At 40.6% G+C, this 25,511-nt stretch overlaps 1 protein-coding gene across 2 annotated transcripts in view; it reads right to left on the reverse strand.

Annotated features, from left to right (window-relative positions):
- PLXDC1 (plexin domain containing 1) overlaps positions 1-25,511 on the reverse strand; it is an 85,113-nt gene that overhangs the window by 5,090 nt on the left and 54,512 nt on the right. For both annotated transcript variants that reach the window (XM_039355876.1, XM_039355875.1), the window contains exons 5-12: positions 17,372-17,494; positions 16,280-16,398; positions 16,020-16,110; positions 13,189-13,284; positions 9,849-9,930; positions 6,180-6,240; positions 3,727-3,865; positions 1,000-1,032 (exon numbers count right to left, since the gene is read on the reverse strand). In XM_039355876.1, the coding sequence (XP_039211810.1) occupies positions 1,000-1,032; positions 3,727-3,865; positions 6,180-6,240; positions 9,849-9,930; positions 13,189-13,284; positions 16,020-16,110; positions 16,280-16,398; positions 17,372-17,494 (744 nt within the window). The remainder of the gene's footprint in view (positions 1-999; positions 1,033-3,726; positions 3,866-6,179; positions 6,241-9,848; positions 9,931-13,188; positions 13,285-16,019; positions 16,111-16,279; positions 16,399-17,371; positions 17,495-25,511) is intronic.

A 25,511-nucleotide genomic window follows, 5' to 3' on the forward strand; every position in this document is an offset into this window, starting at 1 on the left:
GATAAAACAAAACCATCAACTCAACAACATGTGTCAATCAGGGAAAGGGTTTGTTTTTGGTAGATTGAGATGACTATCTCTTGTTTGATGATATTGATGCCATAAAAGAATAGAAAAATATTACTTATACAATCTGTGATTGCTTGTCTTTTTAGAAACTTCAATAGACAGGAAGCAATTCAATTAGTTTAGGATACAATGTGTTTTGATTTGAGCAGGGAAAAGGGAGCATCAGCTCCTCCTGCCACAGATTAACAAAATGTCTCAAGGTTACTTCCCTCCTTCATGACAGCATCATGGATGCCTTCTCTTTTATTAAATAGACTAGAATAGAGCTGGAAGGGACCGTGGAGGCATTCTAGTCGAGCCCCTGCTCAAGTAGGAGAACTTATACCATTTCAGACAAGTGGCTGTCAAGTCTCTTCTTAAAAATCTCCAGTGTTGGAGCACCCATGATTTCTGGAGGCAAGCTGTTCCACTGGTTAATTGTTCTCACTGTTGGGAAGTTTCTCCGTAATTCCAAGTTGCTTCTCTTTGATCAGTTTCCAACCATTGTTTGTTGTCATGCCTTCTGGTGCTTTGAAGAATAATTTGACCCTCTCTTCTTTCTGGCAGCCACTCAAATACGGGAATACTGCTATCATGTCACTCCAATTTCTTCTTTTCTTTAGACTAACCAAACCCAATTCCTGCAGCCATTCTTCATATATTTTAGTCTCCAGGCTTTTGATCATCTTAGTTGCTCTTCTCTGAATGTTTTCCAAAGTCTCAACATCTTTTTTGTAGTATGGTTACAAAAAAATGGTTGCAGTATTTGAGAGCAGTGTGTGTTATGTCAAACTCCTAGGTAATCTCCAGATGTGTTGGACTATGTCTCCAATAACAATTTTGGCTGGAGATCTTGGTAGCTCTAAATAATCTGTCTGGAGAGTTTCAGATTCAAAAATCTGTCCTAGGGAGATATATTTTCACAAACTTTGGTCAAAAGAAAGCACTTACCTTCTCCTGGGTTCTGGTTCAACTTTGTGTCATCTATAAGAACAAAACAAAAATAAAAAAGTAAAAATGAACTAACATAACAAACTTGTCTTGACATTTTAGATCCCTGTATGCAGTCTGCTAACAATCCTTCCAGAAGAAAATCCAAAAGCATTATTATTTAAATTAAGTGTCTGCTTAATTAGCAGAGGCTTGTGTTCCTTTTAAGGTGGTATAGCTAAGTCACTAAATTGCTACTGAATTACTCAATGCTTTAAATACTGCACAGTGGAAGATACAATAGGAGACTCTGTGTGACTCAAACCCCAAATTTTCAGGAAGAATGGACGGGCCATTGGTGTTACCCTGTTGTAGGACATTTGAAATTCTGAACAAGACTATTGAAAGGAACAGGAAATTTACATACTACCTTCTTCCTCTTAGTTATCTTTTTCATGCCAACCCTCCCCACCAACAGCTGGAAAAATAGCTGGAATTATTTGTTGCTCCATAGCATTTAAGGGACCCATATAGGTTGCAATTACTCCTGTTGTGTTTTATGACATTTCCCATTATTTTTTAATTTTTATTTTGTCTTTTTATATATAATTCAAGATGGTAAATGTTGTGTTTGAAGGTTAGAGGCAATGCATGGTGTAACAAACAAGCTTCTTTTATTGTTCTCTTCTTACAACCAGCAACAACAAAAAGGCCCGCAGGCCTTTTATAGTGTCCAAAACCCGGACAGTGTCAGCCAATAGAAATCTGGCTGTTTTTGCACCTTGTGCATGCACGCAAGGCTGGCGACAGCCAGTCTGGTCCCAGGCAGCTTTTGGTCTGCCCGGGACCATTTGCAACATTTCTGAGCCTGCTGAATACTTCAGCAGGCTCAGGACACAACAGTAAACATGCTGATAATTCCTACTCTCCTTGAGAGAGTGACTAGCCAAAGTTACCCAGCCAGCTTTCATGCCTAAGGAGAAACTAGAGTTCACAGGCTCCTGGTTTCAAGGCCAGCACCTTAACTACTACATCTAATCAGTATATTTATCTATTTGTTTTTGAAAGGAAACAGAAGCATGAATTTGTTTTTTATACATTGCTTACTGTTAAATGGCAGCCGAGTATTTTTTTTTTTTATACAATAGATAAATGCAGAAGGAGTTGCCCATAACAGTTGAACCAAAATAGAGTTGAACCAAACTAAGCTTAGTGTTGCTTTGGTGGTAATCTCATTTCAATTCTTATTCAAGATTTGTGGAATAATAATAATAATAACAATGATGATGATGATGATGACGCCCCCAACCTGATTTCTGGCTTCAAATGAATCATTGAGGTCTTTCAAATTCCACAGTTTATTTCTTTTATGAATGAAGACTTGGCACAGCTTTCTGAACACATTTGCACATACATACATATACATACAGTATGCATACATAAGCCTTTTTACTGATAAAATATAGATTTTGTGTAAGTAGGTATGTGTATGGATATGCATTATATATAAAACATGTATGGACACATACATTAAACATTTTTTTTCTTCCCTGCTACATTTAAAAAAATGAACCAAGAAATGTATAGTTTTTCCTCAATTTTTTTTAAGTCAATTCTGTCTCGAAAGGATTTGTCCTCTCTTTCCTTCATTGCTGAAGGACAAATATTAATGTTCTTTTTGGTTTATTTTAATTAGCAAACAAAGCAGACACTATTAAGTAGCACAATTTAATCAGTACCTGTCACTAATCTCAGAGGAGAACAAAATTTGGTGCTAATTTAGACACATTGCACACATAATCCTGAGGAATAGAATGTCACTTTTAGAAAATGGGGGAAACTGAGCTAAATTGGAAAGTACAGTTGGGATCTGTGATGAAATACTGCACAGCCAAGTACCCTAAATGACATTGCAGGGGTAAGTGCATATTAAAAAAATCAAGATAGCAACTACAACCATGCAATCTAACCCTACCTCCTTTGTATGTGAATCGATGCTTATTAAAAGAAGCAGGAATTAGATCACATGGTTGTGACTGCCATCTTGATTGTTTTTTCCCCTCCTTGCATAGGAAGGCTTACTTTATAATTCTTCCAAATTTATATATTCTAGGTCAGTGGTGGCGAACCTATGGCATGCGCGCCGTCGCCCCAGTCCTAGGCCTTTAGCTGGGTTTTATAAAACCTTTTTGCTTTAGGCCGCCGCCGCCGTGTGCAAAAAAAAAAAAAGGTTCAATCAATCAGTCAATTTCTACTTCTCGCGGGAAGAAAAAGATTTTGCAAAGTTGGAATTGATTGATTGAACTTTTTAGTCCCACCCAGTGTGACATTACCACCGCAGCCACGCCCACCCAATGGGCCATACCCACCCGGCATCTGACGATGCATAAGTGGGTTTTGGGTTGCAGTTTGGGCACTCGGTCTCTAAAAGGTTCGCCATCACTGTCCTAGGTGATGGTTTTCCCAAATAGAAGAAATTGTGTTTGCATATGGTGCAAGTAAGACAATTTTGGAAGGTGAGAATTCATATCTATATGAGGAGGGAAAAACCCCAGGCAAATCCTGAATCAATTTCGGAGAGGCTAATATATGACTTGTAGCTTTCTTTTATGGGCTGGAATGATGCTGAGCAGTCTGTAAAAAAATTAAGAGAGCTGAGTGTATAATTTGTAATTACATCAGTCTCTGACAGCCTAAACACACAAGAATCATATGGCATGGCATGTTTTAACCCCAGATGGTGCCTACCTTCTGTAGTCAAGCTATCTATAAATTGGGAGGATGATGTGACGGTGTCTTCTGGAAGTGGTGTAAAGGCGCTATGATTGGGAGTTGAAGACATATAGTGTTCATCCTCTTCAAAATCTGCACAAGTCTTCTCCTCTGACTGAAATGACAATGCAAAAAAGAATTTTTTTTAGTTTCACCTGAAGCCATTCCTAGCACTAATAGCAATTACTCTAAGCTTATTGGCTTGAGAACCACAACAGTTTCTCCTCCTCTTCCTAATGTCTTTTTCCTTTGTTGGGTCATATCTTTTAAATTATAAATCTAAGGATTATAATACTATCAATCTTCAGAAACTGTATATCAATTTTTCTCTTTGCTAAGCAAGGTAAAATATGTTTAAATACTAATTTTAAACCAGTAAACTTCATTTTCTGATCCCATATGTTTACGCTGATCTATAATATTCTGGAAACACACAGATATGGAGTCTTTGTGATCCAATTCTAAAGGCTTACTCTTCCTCCCTACCTCATTCCCAATATAAAATGTTTTTAATCATTTGTTTTACTCTGAATATATTATTCACACACCCCCAATCTGTTCTTAGTTGTGTAATGTCAATGTTAACTTCTCTGTAGACTCAGCATTTTATGTCTTTTCAATTGGTTCTTTCACATGGTCTTTAGTTCCTAGAAATGACTGGTCATTGGTTGACAGATTATAGCCACTTTTCTAACACTGTCTTGTTTTTTTATCTTTGTCCAGAAATATAATCCAGAGATGTGCATGCTACCTTTTTCTTTAGATGGTCAAATGCTCTGGACATCTGGAGCTGATTAAGTAAAATGGATCCAAATAAATATTCTTTCATTTATTCTCCCAAGTAAATTTTTAGCTGAGTGGGCTATACAGTGTGTACACAGTGTGTACCAAAAGTCAGACCCGATATAGTAATCACAATGCAGGTAGTCCTCGACTCACAACCACAGCTTAGTCCAACATTTCTGCTGCTAAGAGAGATAGTTGTTTGTCCCATTTTATGACCTTTCTTGCAGTTAAGTGAGTCGCTGCAGTGGTTAAGTAAGTAACACAATTGTTAAATGAATTTGGTTTTCTCCTTGACTTTGCTTGTCAGAAGGTCGCAAAAGGTGATCTCATGACCCTGGGACACTGCAACAATCATAAATATGAATCAGTTTCCAATCGTCCAAATTTTGATAACATGATCATGGGGATGCTGCAACAGTCATAAGTGTGAAAAATGTTGATTAGTGACATTTTTCAGTGCCATTGTAAATAAATGATTGTAAGTCAGAGACTACCTGTACACTTTATTATTATTATTTTCCTTCAGAAAATATTATTGTACTTAGGAATATTCAAAATCATGCATCAAAAAAATTAAAAGATGTTTGGAAGAAAATGGCAATTAATTCAAATATTTAAATGTAATGTATATAATAATAAATTGTTTATGGGGCTGACTTTTGGTATACCATATATATATATATTTACCTATTACTTCAAAGTTTCATATTATCTTCTTCTGCTTCTACACTATCTTCAATTTTGCTCCACTCTTCAAACTTCACTGGATTTGTGCAGTCAAATAGTTTTCTTTTTTTTCTTTTCCTAGTTTAAATATCATGGGAATCCCTTAAACTTCTCTCTACAATTTTCTTGCATAATCTGCAAGAGTCAGCAGAAACTCCATCTTCTTATCTTCACAGGCCCAGCAAATATGTGTGTTAGATTGACATCTCACTTTTTCTCCAGAAACTCAAGGTGGCATACATAGCACTCACTCTTCCAAGTTTTTCCCCACAGTCATTTGAGAAAAGGTTGGGTTGAAAGACAGCACTTGGTCCACAGAGCTTCCATAATTGATCTAATCTCTTAGCTATTACATGTCTAGGAATTCACATTGTTCTCAGATGATTCCATGCCACCACCTATCTTTAGAACACTGGTTCAGCTGCAGGAACTTCTTTGAATCTGGTATTCAGGTAGTAATAATATTGTTCTGCTATTTTGGGGCAGGAATTTGTACTGAAGGGAACTCTTGCTTTATCTGTTTTTCAGCTTTTAAATTTCAATATACTTTAGGTCCTATAAGGGAAATACTGACGTGATAGTTTTGCCCCACTCCCTCAAGAAAGGAAGCTAAATAATGAAACATGAAATTGACAAATTTCTCTCTTCTCTTGATGAGGTACAAATTTCATGCAAATAACCTTTTTTCAGATTGTTTTATTTCCCTTTATTGAGGAGTGGGAGTGAGGAAAGTGATTTTTGATACTTGTTCTCAACGTTTCTGGTTTGATAAAAATAAAGATGAATGTGGATCATTTTCAATCTGCAGTTAAGACTGGACAGAGGGAACAGTGCGAATGCAAAGTTGCCTGTTGGTAAGCATTAAGCAAGAACTGAATATTTTATCTTTTACATCTTCATTATCTATAACCATTTACTTTTTGGCCGCAACCATATTCCAGCCACTCTTCATGGTATCGATCAAACCCATTGGAGCACCTATGGAAAAAAAAGCATAAGAGCTGACACTAGAACAAAAATGATATGGTGATGCTTGTTAGATGTTTTTAATGGGAATGTTTTTCATAAGAAATCTAGGAAATAATAAGATATTCTATGTCTCCTTCTGTGGCTGTTGCTAAAGTAAGTTAAAGCTTAGCTAAGCTAAAGTGGAGTTATTATTCAATGTATTGTGGGAATGTAGTATATTATATGCAGAGAATCCCAGTTTAACTTACTAGGTGAACCAAACCTCTAGGTAGCACTTTCTTCATGCTTCCACTTTGCTGCATAAGGGCTGCCTCAACAAATGTACACATGGAAGACAACTGCAAGTGTAATGCAGGAAGAAAACATATAAGAGCACTCTATTTCTCATGAGGAATTATACCACTACTGCGTAGACTAAGATTTGTAATATTTTCAGTTATGTAAGCAGGAGACTTTTGAAAGATCCAGACATGAGGGACTTAACTTGAAGAAGTCTACATCAAAGTGCCAGAATCAAGTCTTCATGAAGTTATTTTATGAAAAACTGCAGCCATTTAATTTGAATTACTCTCTCTCTCTCTCTCTCTCTCTCTCTCTCTCTCTCTCTCTCTCTCTCTCTCTCTCTCTCTCTCTCTCTCTCTCTCTGTGTGTGTGTGTGTGTGTGTGTGTCCAAAGTCTTCAGGCCTAAAATTATAACTTCCTGAAGAGGCTGTAAGTTTTTTTGCCTAAAAGTTTTGCTGGCATGTCTTATACCAAACTACAGCTATCCTGCCTTCATAATAAAAATATTGGCACCACAGTAAAAATTTCAAGTCTCCATCTTCTGCATAGTGTGCTAACAGAGGAAAGCCCTAGGATCATCTGGTCCAATATAGGCAGGAGAGCCAAGTGATTTTCTTAAGTATGGTTTTATCATCAGAATTCCCAGCTGAGTTAAGTACACCAGACACATGGACACCAAATAAATATAACAATCAGACAAAAAGGGTTTGCTTTAAGGAACTAGGGATTCCATTCCAGTGCCGCTGGGTTCAAAGCATGTAAACATCCCCTTAGCTACTTTGGAGTCTTGTGTCTGTACTGATAACAGCATATCTTGATTCCCTTGAAGAACCTTGCCCCCCCCTACCACCAATGGGGTCGTGATTCCCAATGAAGCCCAAATCCAGCCTATTTCTCCTGCATATTCATTAGATTAAGTGTGATTTGCTGCATTCTGGGGAGAAGATGTAGCAGAAAATCAGTCTCTCCCAACACACTCCAAAAGTCATGAGCCATATATGTTCACATGTGGATTGTTCCTGATACAAAGATGTCCAGGAAGAAAAGAACCTCATTTCTGATGCTTGCAGAGCAATCATGATTCAGGTTGTTACCTTGCAGCTCCACAATTTTAGGCAGCCTGTTGAACATGTTGGGGAGTATCCTGTAGCAGATGTGGATATTGGGAGGGTTCAGGATTTCCATCTGCATTTCTGAATGCATCAAAGAAAGTATACTTTTTTTCTGGAATTTTCTTGAATTTTTTTGGGAATTCAAATTAAAGTTAATGCTTGGATATGTATCATATGGGTATAAATCAAATGTATGGATCTCTCGTTTTAGTTAGTCATGGAGCACATTAATTCCTCATTTCTCAGAGTGCATTACAAAAGTGTATCTACTTTATCAGGTATACTACTCGGGACCATATGAACAGGGCACCTGACTAAGCTAGCTAAAATGTTGCTGGAAAATACTCTATTTGCCTGCAACCCTAAACGTATTTTAGAAAGATACTGCATTTACTACCAGAAAAAAATGACTACATGTTTGATTTGTTGCACAAATGCATTAGTGTTTTTATTATATTTATATTATATTTATTATCATCTTTCCGGAAATTCAATTGGTCCCTACTCTGAAGACCTAGTTCTGACAGTAGGCCTGGGGAACCCAGAGCAGGATAGAGCCCATTAAATAGCTGGTATGAGTGTGTGTTGTCACCCGAGGGTGGGTGGGTGGGGGTCGGGCTTATTATTTTATTATTTTTATTTTTTATTTTTATTTCGTTTATATTGTGTTTTTATTTCCTGTAAGTCGCTTTGAGTTGCTGTGAGCGAGCAGGTGACAATATAAATTTTTCCAAATAAAAAATAAAATAGAACTGAAGGACAGATATTGAGGGCCTCACTCCACAGAAAGAAAGAGACTCTCAAAATGCAGCTCTTCTTCCAAAGCACATCTAGAACAATTCTGCTTTGTGGACCATAAAGAGAGAATAGGAGCTTTGAAGTCAATCATTTCACTGTACAAGTATTTCTCCCCAACTTTACGACATCTATGTCACTGTTGATTCACATGACACATTCACCAGCCAGTAATTTTGCTGTTATTTTCCCTCAATGTACCATAGGCCTTCCCATAAACCCCTACCTCTCCTGGCTTTTTCTGCTGCTGTAGAGTTTTGGGGAGGTCTAATATCTGCCAAGAAAATATATTTCAAATATATGTTAACTTCCAAATATGAATGATTTCTTCCATGGATAGATGTGAGGATAAGTCGTGTCTGTGAGTGATTGGAGCTGAAAAAGCAGCATAATGAAGAGGGCTAAAGAAAGCAAGTTGTACATATAGGCAAGCTACAGCAAAGATTTAATTGCTTAGCTCTTCAGTGGAGAAGGGATTTCTGGACAAGAAATGATTGTAATATTTTGAAAGTAACCTCAAATGTGAAGGAATGGACAGCATCCAAGCCCACATATGCAGTTTGTTCTTTGCAACATTTCCTACTTCTATTTTAGCTGCAAGATTTTATTTTGCTGTGGACGTTGTGTACATTTTAAACACAGCATATACAGAATCAATCATTTTTTTTATTGTTGCATGTGCCCGATAAATAGCAACTGAGTTTCAGAAAAATTGCATCACCACAGTGTCTCATACATGAAAGAGAATCAAGGGCCAGTCTTGCCTAGATAGCAGACTGAATGAAAACCTAGGGATTTATTCTCCATTTATCTTGTATTTCTAATTTAATAATAAGTGATAAGTTTTAGATAACTGAGGGTACATGAGAAGGGAGGGAAAGACAGAAAATTAGTGATTATGCAAAAAAGATAGAGTGATGTCAACACATTAGGCCTTGGAGAGGATATTCTTGGAAATATGTTAGCCATAGAGTATTTTATAGGTATTTTTTTTCTTCCCTAAAAGGCTGAGAAAAGAAATTCTATAATGCAACTGGAACAGATACAAAAAAGGCAGATGGGACCACGGCTCACCAATTCAGGTATTCCATTCTTGAACTAAACTTCAATATTTTATTAACTTTATATATTTCAAGACATTCTCTGTCTTCTTTGGTCCTCTATTTTTGTAAATTATCAGCATAGACTTCTATATACAGTGAAACAGTTTTTTTATATTTTGGAGGAAGAGGACTCATACCATCAAAAAACTTGAGTGGTATGTGGAGACTTAAGACTATTAAGTCTAGATATCAAAAGTTACCCATCTACATGTGGCTGGGGTAGACTACAGAAATTCTACAAGTTAAATTTCTAGACCAAGAGCCAGACAATATTAACTTCTTTGAGAAGTGAATGTAGATTCCCCCTTGGGTTTAGAAGACTTACCTCTGCAGAACATGGCACCAACTACAATTGAAATTTAGGCCAGATGTCATACAGGCCTCACAGTTGTGAAGCTGGAGACACGCTACAAGCAAAAAGACGTAATGAATAAAGAGTGTTCCAATCTTTTCTTTCTAAAGTTGGCTTGAAAGGTATTCTTTCTCTTCTTGTTCTCCCTCAAGTTGAGGAAGGCAGACTGAGACTATAGAACTCTGTTACTTCATGTCCTCAAGATGAAACTAGCTCAGGGTCATTATATTCCAGCTCAGTATGCTCTCATCATCATAGTATTCATTTAAAATAATAGGTCAGGTTATTTTTCTGTTCTTTGTTGCATCAGTTGCTTTTGAAGCAGAAAATCACACAGTGGACTATATTCTGACCCTGTCAGTTGATAATATGCTGTTGCTGAAAATTCCTTAGGAATGTGTGAGGAGTTTAGAAATATACAAGTTATTCTGTAATATTTTTTTTTCTCCAAAAATGGCTCGCCTCCTGCTAGTGCTTGTCCCAGCATGAACCCCAGAATTCCAGAGAAATTGGGAAGGCTGCATTGTTTTCTATAAAAGTAAATCTTTTTGTTTTAAATTAAGTCCTACTTTTTATATTCTTGACACAGTATAAAAGAATTTGCAAGAACTTGGAATCACTTGCGTTGAATTCATAATAAATATGATGTCCTTTTTCCTGTTCTGGTCTAACTACCCCTGAAGTTCTTCTGACAGTGATGGCTTCATTACTAAATGTGGTAAAACTTGAGTAGGCTAAATAATCCTTTACAGAGTCCAACTAGTTCACTTTTAATACTAATGAAGGAATCATTACACTATTAGCAGTCAGGGTAATTTCCACCAAAGATTTGATAGCCACTAACTGATTTCACATCCAAAAAAACCTTGATATAGGTATCAAGGAATGCTCTAATCTGAGATCTAAACTACTCTTATGCATCCTCAAATTGTTCTAGGCATCTAGGGCTTCCATATATGTTGAAAAGTCACTTTTCTTAACTTTAATTAATTGCTTTAGTTTATGTCAGTACTTTTCAATTTTGGCAACTTTAAGATGTATTTCAACTTTAAGATGGATTTTAACTGCCAGAATTCCCCAACTTTAAGATGGATTTTAATTCCCATGCTGTGGAATTCTCTGTGGAATTCTGGGAACTGAAGTCCACACAATTGCCAAACACTTGGTTTATAGGACTCTAAGATAATTAGATTATTCTATAACTTTGATAAATAAATAAATAAATGTTTCCTTTGGAAACATTCGGCTTTCTATTTTTGTTATTTCCTTCTCCTTTCTCCTATTTTCCCCTGCTGTAAAGGTGTTGCTATACCTTTAACAATGGCTTGCCTTCTAAAAATTGTCTTGCCTTCTTACAAAAAATATGGGGAAACAGAAAGCAAAGATGGAGATAGAGTGCCTGTTTTTTCTAGCTTTGGGTGCCCTTCACTGGCTAACATGGGACAGATCATTAAAGCAGGGGTAAGACACTCAGAATAGTTGCTGGATTCAGCCCTGCACAGGATTGGTTAGGGTTAAGGAGTGATATGGAAGAAGCCTAATGTTTAGCTGATAATGGCAACTTAATCTAGCCCAGTGATGGCAAACCTTTTAGACACTGAGTGCCCAAACTGCAACCCAAAACCCACTTATGCATCGTTGAGTACCGGGTGGGCGTGGCCCATTGGGTGGGCATGGCTGCAGTGGTAACGGCAGACTGGGTGGGACTAAAAATCAATCAATCAATTCCAACTTTGCAAGATCTTTTTTTTTCCCGCGAGAAGTTGAAATTGACTGAATTTTTTTTTTTTTTTTTGCACACGGCAGCAGAGGCCTAAAGCGAAAAGGTTTTATAAAACCCAGCTGAAGGCCTAGGACTGGGGCGACAGCACGTGTGCCCACAGAGAGGGCTCTGAGTGCCGCCTCTGGCACCCGTGCCATAGGTTCGCCACCACTGACCTAGCCTGACGATATATTTTTAACCTCAAATATGTACTGAATTAGTTCAGTAAAAATATTTGATGTTATCTGTTTAGGATTCAAAATGCTACTTTTTATTTTATAATAATAACATTAAAAGAAAATTGCAGTCAAGAGCCTGCATTTGGCAGCAATTTTAATAATCTTCTCTTTTTTTATAGAGAAAATACTTTAATGATGATTTCATATTGCTTGTTGACCATCCATTTCTTTTCACTTATGCATGGGTCCTGGATTTTATTTTAGTCTGTTATAATGTCTACCAATCTCTTCTACCTTTTTCGCCAAACAAGAGAACATGTATGAGATGTTGAAGAGGCTCTTTCTCAGCTCTGAGTGCTCTCAGCTCAGGCTCTGAAACAAGTGCCCAGAAGAGCACCCAATCAAAGGAGCAGGAAAACCCCCAGGCTTGGGGAAGAAGGCTCGCAACATTGAAATGCAAAAGAAATAATGCTCATACTGCTAGCCAAAGACCTATCATTTGATCCAGATTCTAAAAATTACCCTTCTCTACAGCTCTTAAAAAAAAAAAAACCTCCACCAATCAAAGGCTGCCTGATTCAGCAAAGAAAGGGCAGGGAGAAATTGCTTCCTCATTTCTTTTTTTAACCAGAGGCAAAAAGATACCAGTTAACTGTTCAGTTTGCATTCCAGTTTTAAATTTTTCTCTTTGAACCTTGCTGAAAGCTGACATGTAGCATCTTTTCAGATAGCAAATCATTCAATGATACCATCAGCAAGTGGGAAGAGCTAGAGCTATTGTTCATGGAAAATTTTATTTACCTGAAAAGTCCATAGGCTTCTGTAAAAATAGGGCTCAGCTTCCATGCAAATAACATCATTATGTTTACATTTGTCAAAGATTACGAAAAAAAACCAAACATAAGCATATATTAGAAAAGTGTTTGAGGGGAAATTTGAGTTCTAGCCTGGTATGTAAGAAATATGCAAGTAATGTTGTAAGACATAACATGTACCCAGCAAGATTTTTTGAGGGGTGTAAAATCCAGAGCTGTCATAGCCAAAATATATGTCCTTGTAAAAAAATGTTTAATATGTTTGTTATTTTACCTAATGTGTTAATAACTACAGGGGAACATTGTGATATCTTCTCCACAATGTTCCTCTTTTATTTTTGAATTTTTCCTTCCTTCCTTCCTTCCTTCCTTCCTTCCTTCCTTCCTTCCTTCCTTCCTTCCTTCCTTCTCTTCCTTCTTTCCTCCCTCTCTCCCTCCCTCCTTCCCTCCCATCCACCCACCCTCCCTAAGCTTGTAGATGATTATTTTCTGCCTTTGCAATGAACAATGCCTAGACTAGAGAAAGCAAGGCAATGCAATTTGAGGTGAAAACTTACTGGGTAGGGGCAAAAATTCCACAGCTGATGCACTAGTGATCTTGCTAGTATCCAGTTCCACTCTATGGTATTCATATATGGTCCGATGCTGAGATTCTAAAATAGTTAGGGGGGAATATTAAATTAGGCCAGGACTCCACACTGTCTCTTACAGGATATGGCCATAGCACACATTTCCACCAACTTTTGCATAATTAAAAATTAAGATGAAACTAATAGAAGAGAATATACATAGCTGATATCAAACAGACAAATGACCGAGCTCAGAGATGTAATGAGCTACCTGCTAGTTCTAAAGACTAAAGGAGCCACATTCACACAATAGTCAGTGCTTGGATATAGGACAGTACCTTCCAATTTTTTTTAGACTGCAGTATCTATAACCCTTTAACCCCACTCTATAAGCAGTCCTTGACTTAACAACAGTTCATTTAGTGACTGTTTGAGTTACAATGGCACTGAAAAGTAGTGTGACTAATGACCATTTTTCATACTTATGATCACTCAGTATCCCCATGGTCATGTGATCAAAATTCATATGCTTGGCAACTGACACATATTTATGACCACTGCAGTGTCCCAGGGTCATGTGATCACCTTCTGCAACCTTCTGACAAGTGAAGACAATGGGAAAGCCAGATTCACTTAACAACCATGTTATCAACTTAACAACTACAGTGATTCAACTGTGGCAAGAAAGGTCATAAAATGTGGCAAAACTCACTTAACAACTGTCTCAGTTAGCAACATAAATTTTGGGCTCAGTCATAGTCATAAGTCAAGGACTATCTATACAGCATTTTGTGGAAATAAAAAATATCTAGAGAGCTTTACATTTCCTAAAAGCTAAGCTATCTCACAGATTTGCTTCTGAAGTCAGACTCAATATTTGTTGGTCATTAATGGTAACAGTAGCAGAATTATTTCATTGTGGAATTATCTTGTTTGGAAAGTTTCTCTGGCTTTATCTGTAGCTCTGTATTTGGATATAATTATAAACAAGAATTGCTGAGAACCGTGCTTTGTCCATTGTGTGCTGCCCAGTTGTCCCTGCCAACTGAGGCAACTAAACCAACTAGAAACCAACAAGGAAGCAAGCGACTTTCTCTGTCATCCATCCCCAGAATTTAACATGTCAATGTCTTAACAAATTAGGAATACAGGAACAATTGTTGCTCATGAACAGCAACCTAAAAGTTTCAGCAATTCTGGTTTATTCTTAGGTTTGGTAGCCACTATTTATATTCCTTTTAAATGGGCTGTTCTTTAAATTAGCTTTTAACCAAAACTTGTTAATTGAGTGGTCTTGTAGCTGAGGGAGGTCCTTTTGTTGTAATCAAAGATTTTGTTTTTCTTCTTTATCATGTCGTAGCTTGGAAATTAATATGCACTGCCTTAAGCAGCCTTTCTGCCCAGAGTGGGAAGTAAGTGGTTGAATGGGCTTTACATGGTAGAAATTGCAATAGTGAGTAACAGTGGTTCAATAATGAAATGAACTAATAAGGGTGAGTGGCTCTGAGATACTTCAAGTACAGGAAGGAAGTCTTTCCTGGATGGAGGAAGTGATTTCCTTCTTCAATCTAATATTCTCCAGATACATGGAACTCATATGTTTGAATGATATCAGTATGGGGAAGGTTGGGCTTCAACTCTAAGGCCTATTAAATTAATGTGACATAAGCCATAACTAATAATAATAATAATAGTCAAGTTGGAAGGGACCTTGGAGGTCATCTAGTCCAACCCCCTGCTCGGGCAGGAAACCCTACACCATTTCGGACAAATGGCTGTCCAGTCTCTTCTTAAAAACTTCCAGTGTTGGAGCATTTACTGCTTCTGGAGGCAGGCTGTTCCACTGATTAATTGTTCTCACTGTCAGGAAGTTTCTCCTTAGTTCTAGGTTGCTTCTCTCCTTGATTAGTTTCCACCCGTTGCTTCTTGTCCTGCCTTCAGGTGCTTTGGAAAATAGCTTAATTCCCTCTTCTTTATGGCAGCCCCTGAGATATTGGAATACTGCTATCATGTCCCCCCTTGTCCTTCTCTTCGTTAAACTAGACATACCCAATTCTAGCAACCGTTCCTTATATGTTTTAGCCTCCAGTCCCCTAATCATCTTTGTTGCTCTTCTCTGTACTCTTTCTAGAGTCTCAACATCTTTTTTACATCGTGGTGACCAAAACTGGATGCAGTATTCCAAGTGTGGCCTTACCAAGGCATTGAAGAGTAGTATTAAACATGGTTTACAAATTATAGTGGCTAGGCTTGCATAACATCCTAAACCAAAGGCAAGCAAATCATATATAAAATATTAAATTCTAAACCATGATTAACAAATTATGATGGCTAGGTTCACATTATATGCTAAGGTGAACAAACAAACCATGCTATGGCATAATGTGATGGTCTGGTTCACTTGACATGCTCAATTCATTTTGGTTTGCAAATCATAGAATTATTGTTTGTGTTGTATGAACATAGTCCATGATTAATTAGCATATCATATAAAACCAACTGATGCTTTATCAGTATTTTTCTATGATAGCAAACATATTGAAAAAGAAAGTAATCCTATCAGGTAAAAACTACAGCAGCACTGTTTTTTGTTAAGAGGGCATTTTAATCAAGGCAATAGTTAAGTATATGATTTCTCTATCTGCTATCTCATTCTGCTTTGTAGGTCAGAGAACAGCCCCAAATGTTCATATTTTTAACAAGAATTTTGCATCTTAGAAAAGCTGGTTTAGTCAAAAACAAATTAGTGTATGTACCATATTTCTGCTTTCTGTCACCCGGTTCCTTTCCCCCCTCCACTCATTGTCTGCCAGACTTACCAGGGGAAGAGTTAAGGATCATAAAAGCATCTGAAAGACCAGCTTTGACAGGATGTTGTGTAGAACTAATTTCAAGCACTGGCATGGGAATCTGGAGTCGGAAAAGAGAAGGCATAGAAATCTCAGTCACTAGTATCAAGGAAATTCCAGAAAGCCAGTCCATTTCTGCCAATCCTTGAAGTTTCATTATTCTTGATGGCCAGGACCTTGATGAACATTTGAGAAACTAATTTTTTCTACACTAGACTGTGTACACTCACCTCCTTATAACCAAAGACAATTCTGCCACTGTTGTACAAAGCTGCCTGGAAGATGAAATAGCCTTTGTCCTCTTTTCCTTCTAGATAAACTTGATCCCACTGGACAACAAACATGGTTCCTTTGGAAGTAGAAGAATAAAAGAAATGAAGTACAGAATGGGAACTAAGAACTTGAACTTAAAATCCAGGAAGGAATACATCTGACCAATCTATGTAGTGGAAGAGCCTTTCCAAAACCCATTCCTTGTCCTTCTACTTGAGCAGGAATAGAAAGTACCAGAAGGATTTTTACTAAAAAAGGAAATAGTTTTCCTACTTGTTGAAATGTGCTTCCAAGCATGTACAAAATGTTTTTAATAATGAGAAACCAACAGGCCATCAAGTAATCACTAAAAAATTCCCACTGAAAAAATCCTTAGATTTGAATAATCTGTTTCTGCAGGCCCTCTTAATCAACAAAATATAAAATAGATGGGAAGAAAACTGAACTGAAAATACTTTATGAACACACCAGTACAGACTATGTGGTAGCCCCGGTAACAATCATTCCAGGCACTCAACTGTGTCACAGGAACATAAATTCAGATTCCAGGCACTAACAAAGATAACTGACCCTTACTTATCGCCCCCCCACCTCCTGATTACCTATTCCTAATTCTATATTTTTGCCTCTTTCTAAAAAACCTGAAGTATAAATCAAACGTACCTGCTACAACTGCACAGATTATCATAAAAAGGCTTTTAAGAGTTAGTCATCATCAGCCAAGAACAAAACAGCTAATTAACCTGATTCCAACCATGCTCCATTATCACTCCCCAATAAATAAATCCTAAGTATGAAAAATAAAATAAAAACATCCAAAGGAGAGATTTCTGCCAGCTTTCATATATAGGAGGAAGAGGGAAAAAGGAAGGTGTGTGTGTGTGTGGGGGGGGGGGAAGTTGAGACTTTCCGGAGTTTGAATTTCATTTTGCAAAATAAATGTCCAGTCCAGCATAAGTAGCAGTGGGCAAGCTTGCAAGGATGTGGAATAGAAGTGGTGATCTAGTCCTGGGAAGGTTACAGAGGAGGGAAATATAATAAGAGCTCACCATTGTCAAAGTATTTGACAGTGGAGTTGCGTGAATAGCCAGGATTGAAGTTTGCCATCAGAGGGGCAATATACTGTGTAGCTGTCAGCATTCGATGAATGACATCACCCATGAAAAGGAAACCTGCCAAAAGAACAATTGGGAGGAGCACATCATATTCAAAGTCAAATAATCTCATTAGTGCTTTGGGTATAATCCATAGTTCCAAAGATTTCTCTTTCCTACAAATCCCAGAGTCAGTACACTGCAATGCATAATAGAAGGGAGACACTGGTTTTAATCATTGGTCATTGGTCTCCATTTCTCATCCTAACTTCACAAGGATGGTGTGGAAATATGAAAACAATGTGATTTATACTAGCAGTCTCCAAGCTGATGCCTTTTAAACATATTGGACTGCAGCTCCCACAATCCTCATCTTCAGTATTGTTGTGGGGAATGGATGCAATTTTCTGTTCTCCAGTGGGTTGGATTATGGTTCTGCAATCTACCAAAGGCTGGTCCAGATTTTTGGATATGTGAGAGTGAAAATACTTCATCTGTTTTAACTGCCTCATAGTGAAAATAGTAAGAATTATAGAAATTATTGTCCTTTTAATTCACCAAAAAATCAATTGATCATCACATCACTCTGTCTAAAGGTAGGGTTGGATTATTAGTTCTCACAAGAGGAAAGTCACCCTAATCTTTGGAGCTAGGCTGTAAGCACAACTGTGCTAATTTGATCATTGTGGTGATTTCATGCAAAATGGAAAAAAGTAGAAATTTCCGAAATAGATTGCAGATGTCCCCAGAAGCAAGTTAGCTGAATCAGAAATGATATCAGACCAGAAGAAAGCGGGCAGGTTTTGAATAAATTCTCTAAATAACTTATGTTGGTTTTAAAGTAATTGCAAGTGAGAGGCAAAGGTGACTTAGCTGGGGCTCTCCCCCATCTATGGGAAATGCTGTATTGAGTCTCTTCTTCATATAAGTCCAAATTATTTTACTGTCTGAAGTGAAGTATAAAATAGTGTCCCTCTCTCATTCTCCATTCAGAATCTGATGAAAAGTTAATTTTACTTCAAGGCTTGTTTTTATAGCACCAATAATATGCTTAGGCTATGCAAGGAAAGATGTGAAACACTGAGAATTCTGCTTTTCAGCACTTCATCAGTAGGCTTCCAATACAGATTGCAGTGGGTGCAAATATGACAAAATGTGCATTTCAGTATCACAGTACTAACTTTTGCATCTGTGTCTCAGTGTCAGATTCAAATCTCATATGTACATCATAACACTGTTGCCATTTTCCCCACCCCATTTGTTCCACTCATGGAAGCCTATCTCTGTGTTTAAGTATCTAGAACTTGTAGTTTCTTTACCCTACCCCCTTCTGGGTGTCATTGAAGGGCAGGATTCTGGCGTGATGTTACTTGGTCAGTGAACTTTTATACTGTACCTCCATTCTTGTCTGCAACAAAAATTCTTAACTAGTGGAGCCATATCTGTGGGACTTCCGTCAGATTTATCAGATGAGCTGAACTAAGCTGAGAAGTGTCTTGAAATCTGTGATTTATTTTCAGGTTCTGATTGGGAGAGCCTGACAGCTTTTTTTTACTACTCTTATCATTGTAGGAACAGAACCATTGCTTAAGTACCCAGAAGGAGCACAGTGGCTGTTGACCATATTATTTCAGTATTAAAACCAAATGGCAGCTCAGATGAACAGATTAGCCAAAGATTTGCACCAATGTTCTCAACAGGTGAGACAAATCAACTTTGGATCCCTTGCTTATATCCATTGTTGCCTCCTAAATTCCTCCTTTATCCAAACACATAATTCCAAAGACTGTATTGCGACTGTGCAGGACCAATCTTACTTCTTTAAGAATCACTGTAAGGCACCTGTTGTGTCCTGAGCCTGCAAAGGCAGGCTCAGGACGTTGCAATGGTCCCGAGCAGTTGCAAGCTGCCCGGGACCAGACTGGCTGGCACCGGCGCTTGCGCACATGCGTGAGGCGCGCCGCGTGCCTAAATGTTGCCATTTGGCCCAGGGATTGTCTTTAAGAGAGTCAGAGAGGCTTGCATGCCTCTGAGTTGTAACGGGGCTACAGAACAACAAATAAAGAGGCTCCTGAAACTACGAGATGCTTCGTGAAGTTATTGCCATTAACCGAGGACTCAACACTGGCGACGAAGGTGGGCTGCCTTACAATTAATCAAAGAAATTGTAAGCTTACCCTGGAGTCCTGAACAGCGAGGAAACGGCGTTAAACTCAGCAACTGCCTGCCAATACAGCATTGTTGGAGGTAAGCTGGCTGATAGACCCTTCCTGCACTACTGTAAAAATGGCAAAGATAGGAAAGCTTTCTGAGTTTGATGTTACACATCCAGAGAGATGGGAGTCTTATGTGGCCAGAGCAGAAAATTATTTCAGAGTAAATCAAGTGAGAGAAGATGGCTTAAAGGCCGCCACCCTGCTGTGTGTTTGTGGTCAAGATGCATTTGAAATTGCTGAAAATTTAGTAGCACCTGCACCTTTGAATCTGTTACCTACACAGATTTAAAGAAATTACTAAAAGAACACTTTCAGCCCAAGTTGTCTGTTATTGCATGGAGACATACTTTTGAACAGAGGGATCAACGGGCTGGTGAATCAGCTAAAGAGTACATTGCTTCATTGAGAAGATCAGCTAAGCCTTGTGAGTTTAAAGACTTAGAAGAAAGACTGAGAGACAGATTTGTATGTGGGCTGAGAACCAGAGACTTGCAGCAGAGACTTTTTGCTAAAGAAGACTTATCGTTCCAAGATTCCTTGAGAGAGGTTACTGCAGAAGAGGCAGCAGGTGGGGCAATCAAGAATATGAGGCCTATCAGAAGTACTCCAGAAGCTGTTTCCGTGCACCATGAGGGAGTCCAAGGGAGCTCGGAAGAGGACCCTGATGAAGAAGTAGATCATCTCTACCCAACCAAAGAAGGGAAGCAGAAGGAAGGCAAAGAAAGGTCTTCAGCTGTTCCCAAGTGCTTCGGGTGTGGAGGTTGCCACAAGAGGACCGACTGCAGGTTTCGTTCTGCAATCTGTAGAGCATGTGGGAAGCAAGGCCACATTGCAGCTGTGTGCCTGGGCCGTCAGAAGGTACAATCCTGAAAAGAATTGCGCCTGAAAGGTACCAGGGTCCCCCCAGCCAAAACAGGGTGGTTTCTGTGCTTCATGAAGAAGCATTTATAGGACAGGCACACACAAGCCTATCAAGAAGAAACTGTCACTTAAAGTGAAGTTGCAAGGAATTCCATTGGTCATGGAACTAGACACTGGGTCTGCACTTTCAATCATTTCCATTCATACATTCAGAAAGATTTGTTCTGGTAGTGGATTCCAGGCCAAGCTTAGGCCTTCTAACATAGTGCTAACAGACTTTCAAAATTCCAAAGTGTGTGTTGTTATGCCCCTTGCAAACGGGCTCGGGGCGTTTGCAGGCAGTCCCGGGCAGGTGCAAAGCTGCCCGGGACCAGACAGGCTGTCACCAGCGCCTGTGCGCATGCGCGGGTGCTGGCGCGGGAAAAGTAACACATTGACCCGGGAACTGCCTATATAAGAGGCTGGGAGCTTTTGGGCGTTGCTGAAGCCTTCACCTGTAAGCTGAACACAGAATAAAAGAAAACCTGAGAACTACAACTGCTTCTCGCGTCTGCTTTTCGCCAAGGACTCAACACTGGCGACGAAGGTGGGATGCCTTACATCGACTGGAAAGGAAGAGGTGTAAGCTTACCCAAGTGAGTCCTGAGCGGCGGAACGGCGTTGACTCGGCAGCTACCTGAGTCAACGCCGTTGACTCGGCAGCTACCAATCCAGTGCGCATTCGGGGGTAGGCTGGCTGATAGACCCGTCTCCTGAAAATGGCAAAAGTCGGAAGGCTTTCGGAATTCGACGTCTCACATCCAGAGCGGTGGGAGTCCTACGTAGCCAGGGTGGAAAATTACCTCAAGGTAAACCAAGTGAGGGAAGATAGCTTGAAAGCTGCCACCCTGCTTTGTGTCTGCGGTCAAGACGCCTTCGAAATTGCAGAGAACCTTGCAGCACCTGTCCCATTAGAGTCTGTCAGCTACGCAGATCTAAAAAAGCTATTGAAGGAGCACTTCCAGCCCAAGATGTCCGTCATCGCATGGCGCCACACCTTCGAGCAGAGGGATCAACGATTCGGGGAGTTGGCCAAGGAATACATCGCCGCATTGAGGAAGGCCGCCAAGCACTGCGAGTTCAAGGACCTCGAAGTAGGGACCGATTCAAGGACCCTGAGGGACCGATTCGTGTGCGGTTTAAGGCATCGAGATCTACAACAGAGGCTTTTTGCCAAAGAAGACTTGTCCTTCCAAGATGCCTTAAGAGAGGTCACCGCAGAAGAAGCAGCAGGCGGCGCCGTCAAAAACATGTGGCCGATCAGGAACAGTCCAGATGTTGCATCCGTGCACCAAGAGGACGTCCAAGGGAACTCCGAGGAGGATCCGGACGAGGAAGTCGACCGTCTCCACCCCTCGAAGGAAGGGAATCAGAAAGGAAGCTCTGCAGTTCCCCTTAAGTGCATCGGCTGTGGAGGTCGCCACAGGAGAACCGACTGCAAGTTCCGCTCTGCTATCTGCCGGGTGTGCGGGAAACAAGGACATATTGCAGCTGTGTGTCTGGGCCGACGAAAGGTACAACCTCAGGAAGAACTGCACCTGAAAGGTACCAGGGTCCCCAGCCAGAATAGGGTAGGTTTTTGCGCTTCGCGAAGAAGCATCTTCAGGACAGGCACACACAAGCCCATCAAGAAAAAGTTGTCACTCAAGGTGAAGCTACAAGGGGTTCCATTAACTATGGAACTAGACACGGGGTCTGCCCTTTCAATCATATCCTTACATACATTTAGGAAGATTTGTTCCGGCAGTGGAACTCAGGCTAAATTAAGGCCTTCTGACATTGTGTTAACAGACTTTCAAAATTTGAGAGTGTATGTTAAGGGGGAGGCCACCCTTAACGTACAGTATAAGAATTTTGAAGGTCCACTAGACATATTAGTAGTAGGGGGTGAACGAACGAGTCTCATAGGACTCGATTGGTTTGAAGCCTTGGGGATACACGTCACGGGGCTCAACAGCTTACAAACACTCGACCTACAGGAAGTCTGCAAAGAATTTGCAGATGTCTTCAGCCCCCAGCTGGGCACATTCAAGGGACCTCCTGTGTCCTTAAAACTAGACCCCGCTGTCACACCCATTAGAATTAAAGCAAGAAGGGTCCCTTTTGCTTTAAAGAGTAAAATTGACACTGAGTTAGACAAACTGATCCAACAGGGAATCCTAGAACCTGTTGATTCCAGCCCTTGGGAGACCCCCATTGTCACGCCTCTAAAGGCAAATGGGGACATTCGCATTTGTGCTGACTACAAATGCACTCTTAATAAAGCATTGCAGCAACATGCCTATCCTGTTCCTGTGGTCAGTCATATTCTGGCCTCCCTCAAGGGGGGGCGCGTTTTTGCAAAGCTTGACCTAGCTCAAGCGTATCAACAGCTGCCTGTTGATGATGATGCTGCTATAGCTCAGACTATTGTGACCCACAGGGGAGCCTTTAAGGTAAAAGGCTACAGTTTGGAGTGAATGTCGCTCCTGGGATTTTCCAAAGCGTAATGGAAAACACACTACGGGGCATACCGGGGGTTTGCCCCTACTTTGATGATGTCTTAATTGCAGGAGACTCCACACACATTCTAGCTGAAAGGCTAAGGGCTGTTCTGTTAAGATTCAGGAAAACAGGCCTCAAGCTCAAAAGAGACAAATGCAAAATTGGGGTGCCTTCTACTGAATTTCTTGGATTCAAAATTGATGCTGCTGGGATTCACCCTGCTGAATCCAAACTAACTGCCATTTTAGAAGCACCTAGGCCAAAGTCTAAGGCCGAACTTCAGGCCTTTCTGGGCCTCCTGAATTTCTACAATTCCTTTCTTCCACATAAAGCTAGTGTAGCTGAGCCTCTTCACAGGCTATTAGACAAACAAGCAGTGTGGCAATGGTCACAAACACATGAGGCTAGTTTCAATGAGGTCAAGGCCTTACTCACTTCTAACAGTGTACTTGCACACTTCAATGAGTCCCTTCCTGTGTGCATCGCTTGTGATGCTTCCCCTTACGGGGTAGGAGCCGTCCTGAGCCACCTCAGGTCTGATGGAACTCAGGTTCCTGTTGCATATTACTCCAGAACACTGTCTTCTGCTGAGCGCAACTACGCTCAGATCGACAGGGAGGCTCTGGCTGTTGTTGCTGGAATTAAAAAAATCCATGATTTTTTGTATGGCAGGCATTTCACGGTCTTCACTGACCATAAGCCTCTGCTGGGACTGTTTACCACACGTAAACAAACTCCCAAATCATTTCCCCTAGAATGCTTAGGTGGTCTATTTTTCTGTCTGCATATGATTTTTCCTTACTCCACAAGCCTGGGAAAGAAATGGGCCATGCTGATGGCCTCAGTAGATTGCCCCTGCCAGTAGTAGAAGCTGACCCTGCACCAGCTGTCAACATTCTTTCCATCCAAGCCTTGCCCAAGTCCCCTCTGAATGCCAGGGATGTTGCCGCTGAAACAGGCACAGATCACACACTTTCACATGTCCTTTCTTGGGTTTTGTCTGGATGGCCTGAGCACTGCCCTAGTCCTGAGTTTCAGAGTTTCTGGTCCAAAAGGAACGAGTTGTCCACTTCTCAGGGTTGTCTGCTTTGGGGAAACAGAGTTGTCATTCCCACCTCAATGAGGACTAGGATCTTAGAGTCCATCCACGAGGGTCATCCTGGCATTGTTCGCATGAAGGCCCTTGCGCGCAGCCACTTGTGGTGGCCTGGTTTAGATAAGGACATTGAGGCTAAGGTGCATGCATGCCACCTGTGCCAGAGCTCTCGCCCAGAGATGCCCCAAGCTCCTGTGCATAGATGGGAGGATACACAGTCCCCATGGTCTAGGGTGCACATTGACTACGCTGGGCCCTTTCAGGGCCAGTTATTCTTGGTCCTCGTTGACAGTCATTCAAAATGGCTTGAGGTTGTACCTGTCTCATCCACCACCACTGCAAAGACTATTCAGGTACTGAGGGGGATTTTTGCTGCACACGGGCTCCCAGATGTCATCGTGTCTGACAACAGCCCGCAATTTACTTCCTCCAAATTCCAAGCTTTCTTACAGGCTAACATGATTCATCATGCCACATCTGCACCCTTCCACCCGTCCACCAACGGTATGGCTGAACGCATGGTCCGCATCACAAAGGACGCCTTGAAAAGACTCACCTATGGGGACTGGTATCACAGGTTGGCTGACTTTCTCCTTTCTTACCGCACCACACCGTCCACTTCTACAGGGAGAAGCCCAGCTGAACTTCGCTGGGGGCGCAAACTTACTACGAAGCTTGACCGGTTACATCCGGACAGACTGCCTTCATCTACCTCACATCCTAGGGCACCTAGACAACTACTTGTGGGTGCCCCGGTTTGGACTCGCAATTACGGGCCTGGTCATACATGGGTCCCTGCTTCTATTTCCAGGGTCACAGGTCCTCTATCCTACGAGGTAGCCCTGGACAACGGTTGTGTCCTGCGTCGGCACATCGACCAACTCCGCCCTAGGCGGGATCTTTCAGATGAGACTCCTGGGTCTTTTCCAGGGGGGAGGGGGACCCTTTAGAGCAAAGGGAGGGGCACGAGCTGCTGCCCACCTCCAACGATGGAGCCACAAACGGCCCATTCCAGGATTCCGCGAGTGCCCCAAACAGGAATTCTAAGAGCCTATCCAACTACCAGGCATTCACGCCTACTCCAGCCAGGGAGTCACCCCGGGGGTACAATCACTATTCACCTGCACAGCACAGTACTCCAGTCAGGGAGGATACCTGGTAGCATCCCAATAAATCATACCCCGCAAGAGAGCTGGCACATAATCCCCAGAGTTGGCCTGACCTTACCCCAAGTGCTACAGGGGGTCAAACATACAGGGAGGTGGTTGAGGAACCAAGTCCCGACCGCAACACCTCTAGCCCAAATCAGGGAGTAACTGAGTTTTGGGAAGGTACAGAAACCCACACGAGCCCGGACACAGAACGGGGTTTAGGAAATGGACAGCCTCCTGACAGGTCT

Source organism: Crotalus tigris, unplaced genomic scaffold, assembly GCF_016545835.1.
Source record: "Crotalus tigris isolate CLP2741 ecotype Arizona unplaced genomic scaffold, ASM1654583v1 scf7180000018762.419966263:882430, whole genome shotgun sequence".
NCBI classification, from domain to species: Eukaryota; Metazoa; Chordata; class Lepidosauria; order Squamata; family Viperidae; genus Crotalus; species Crotalus tigris.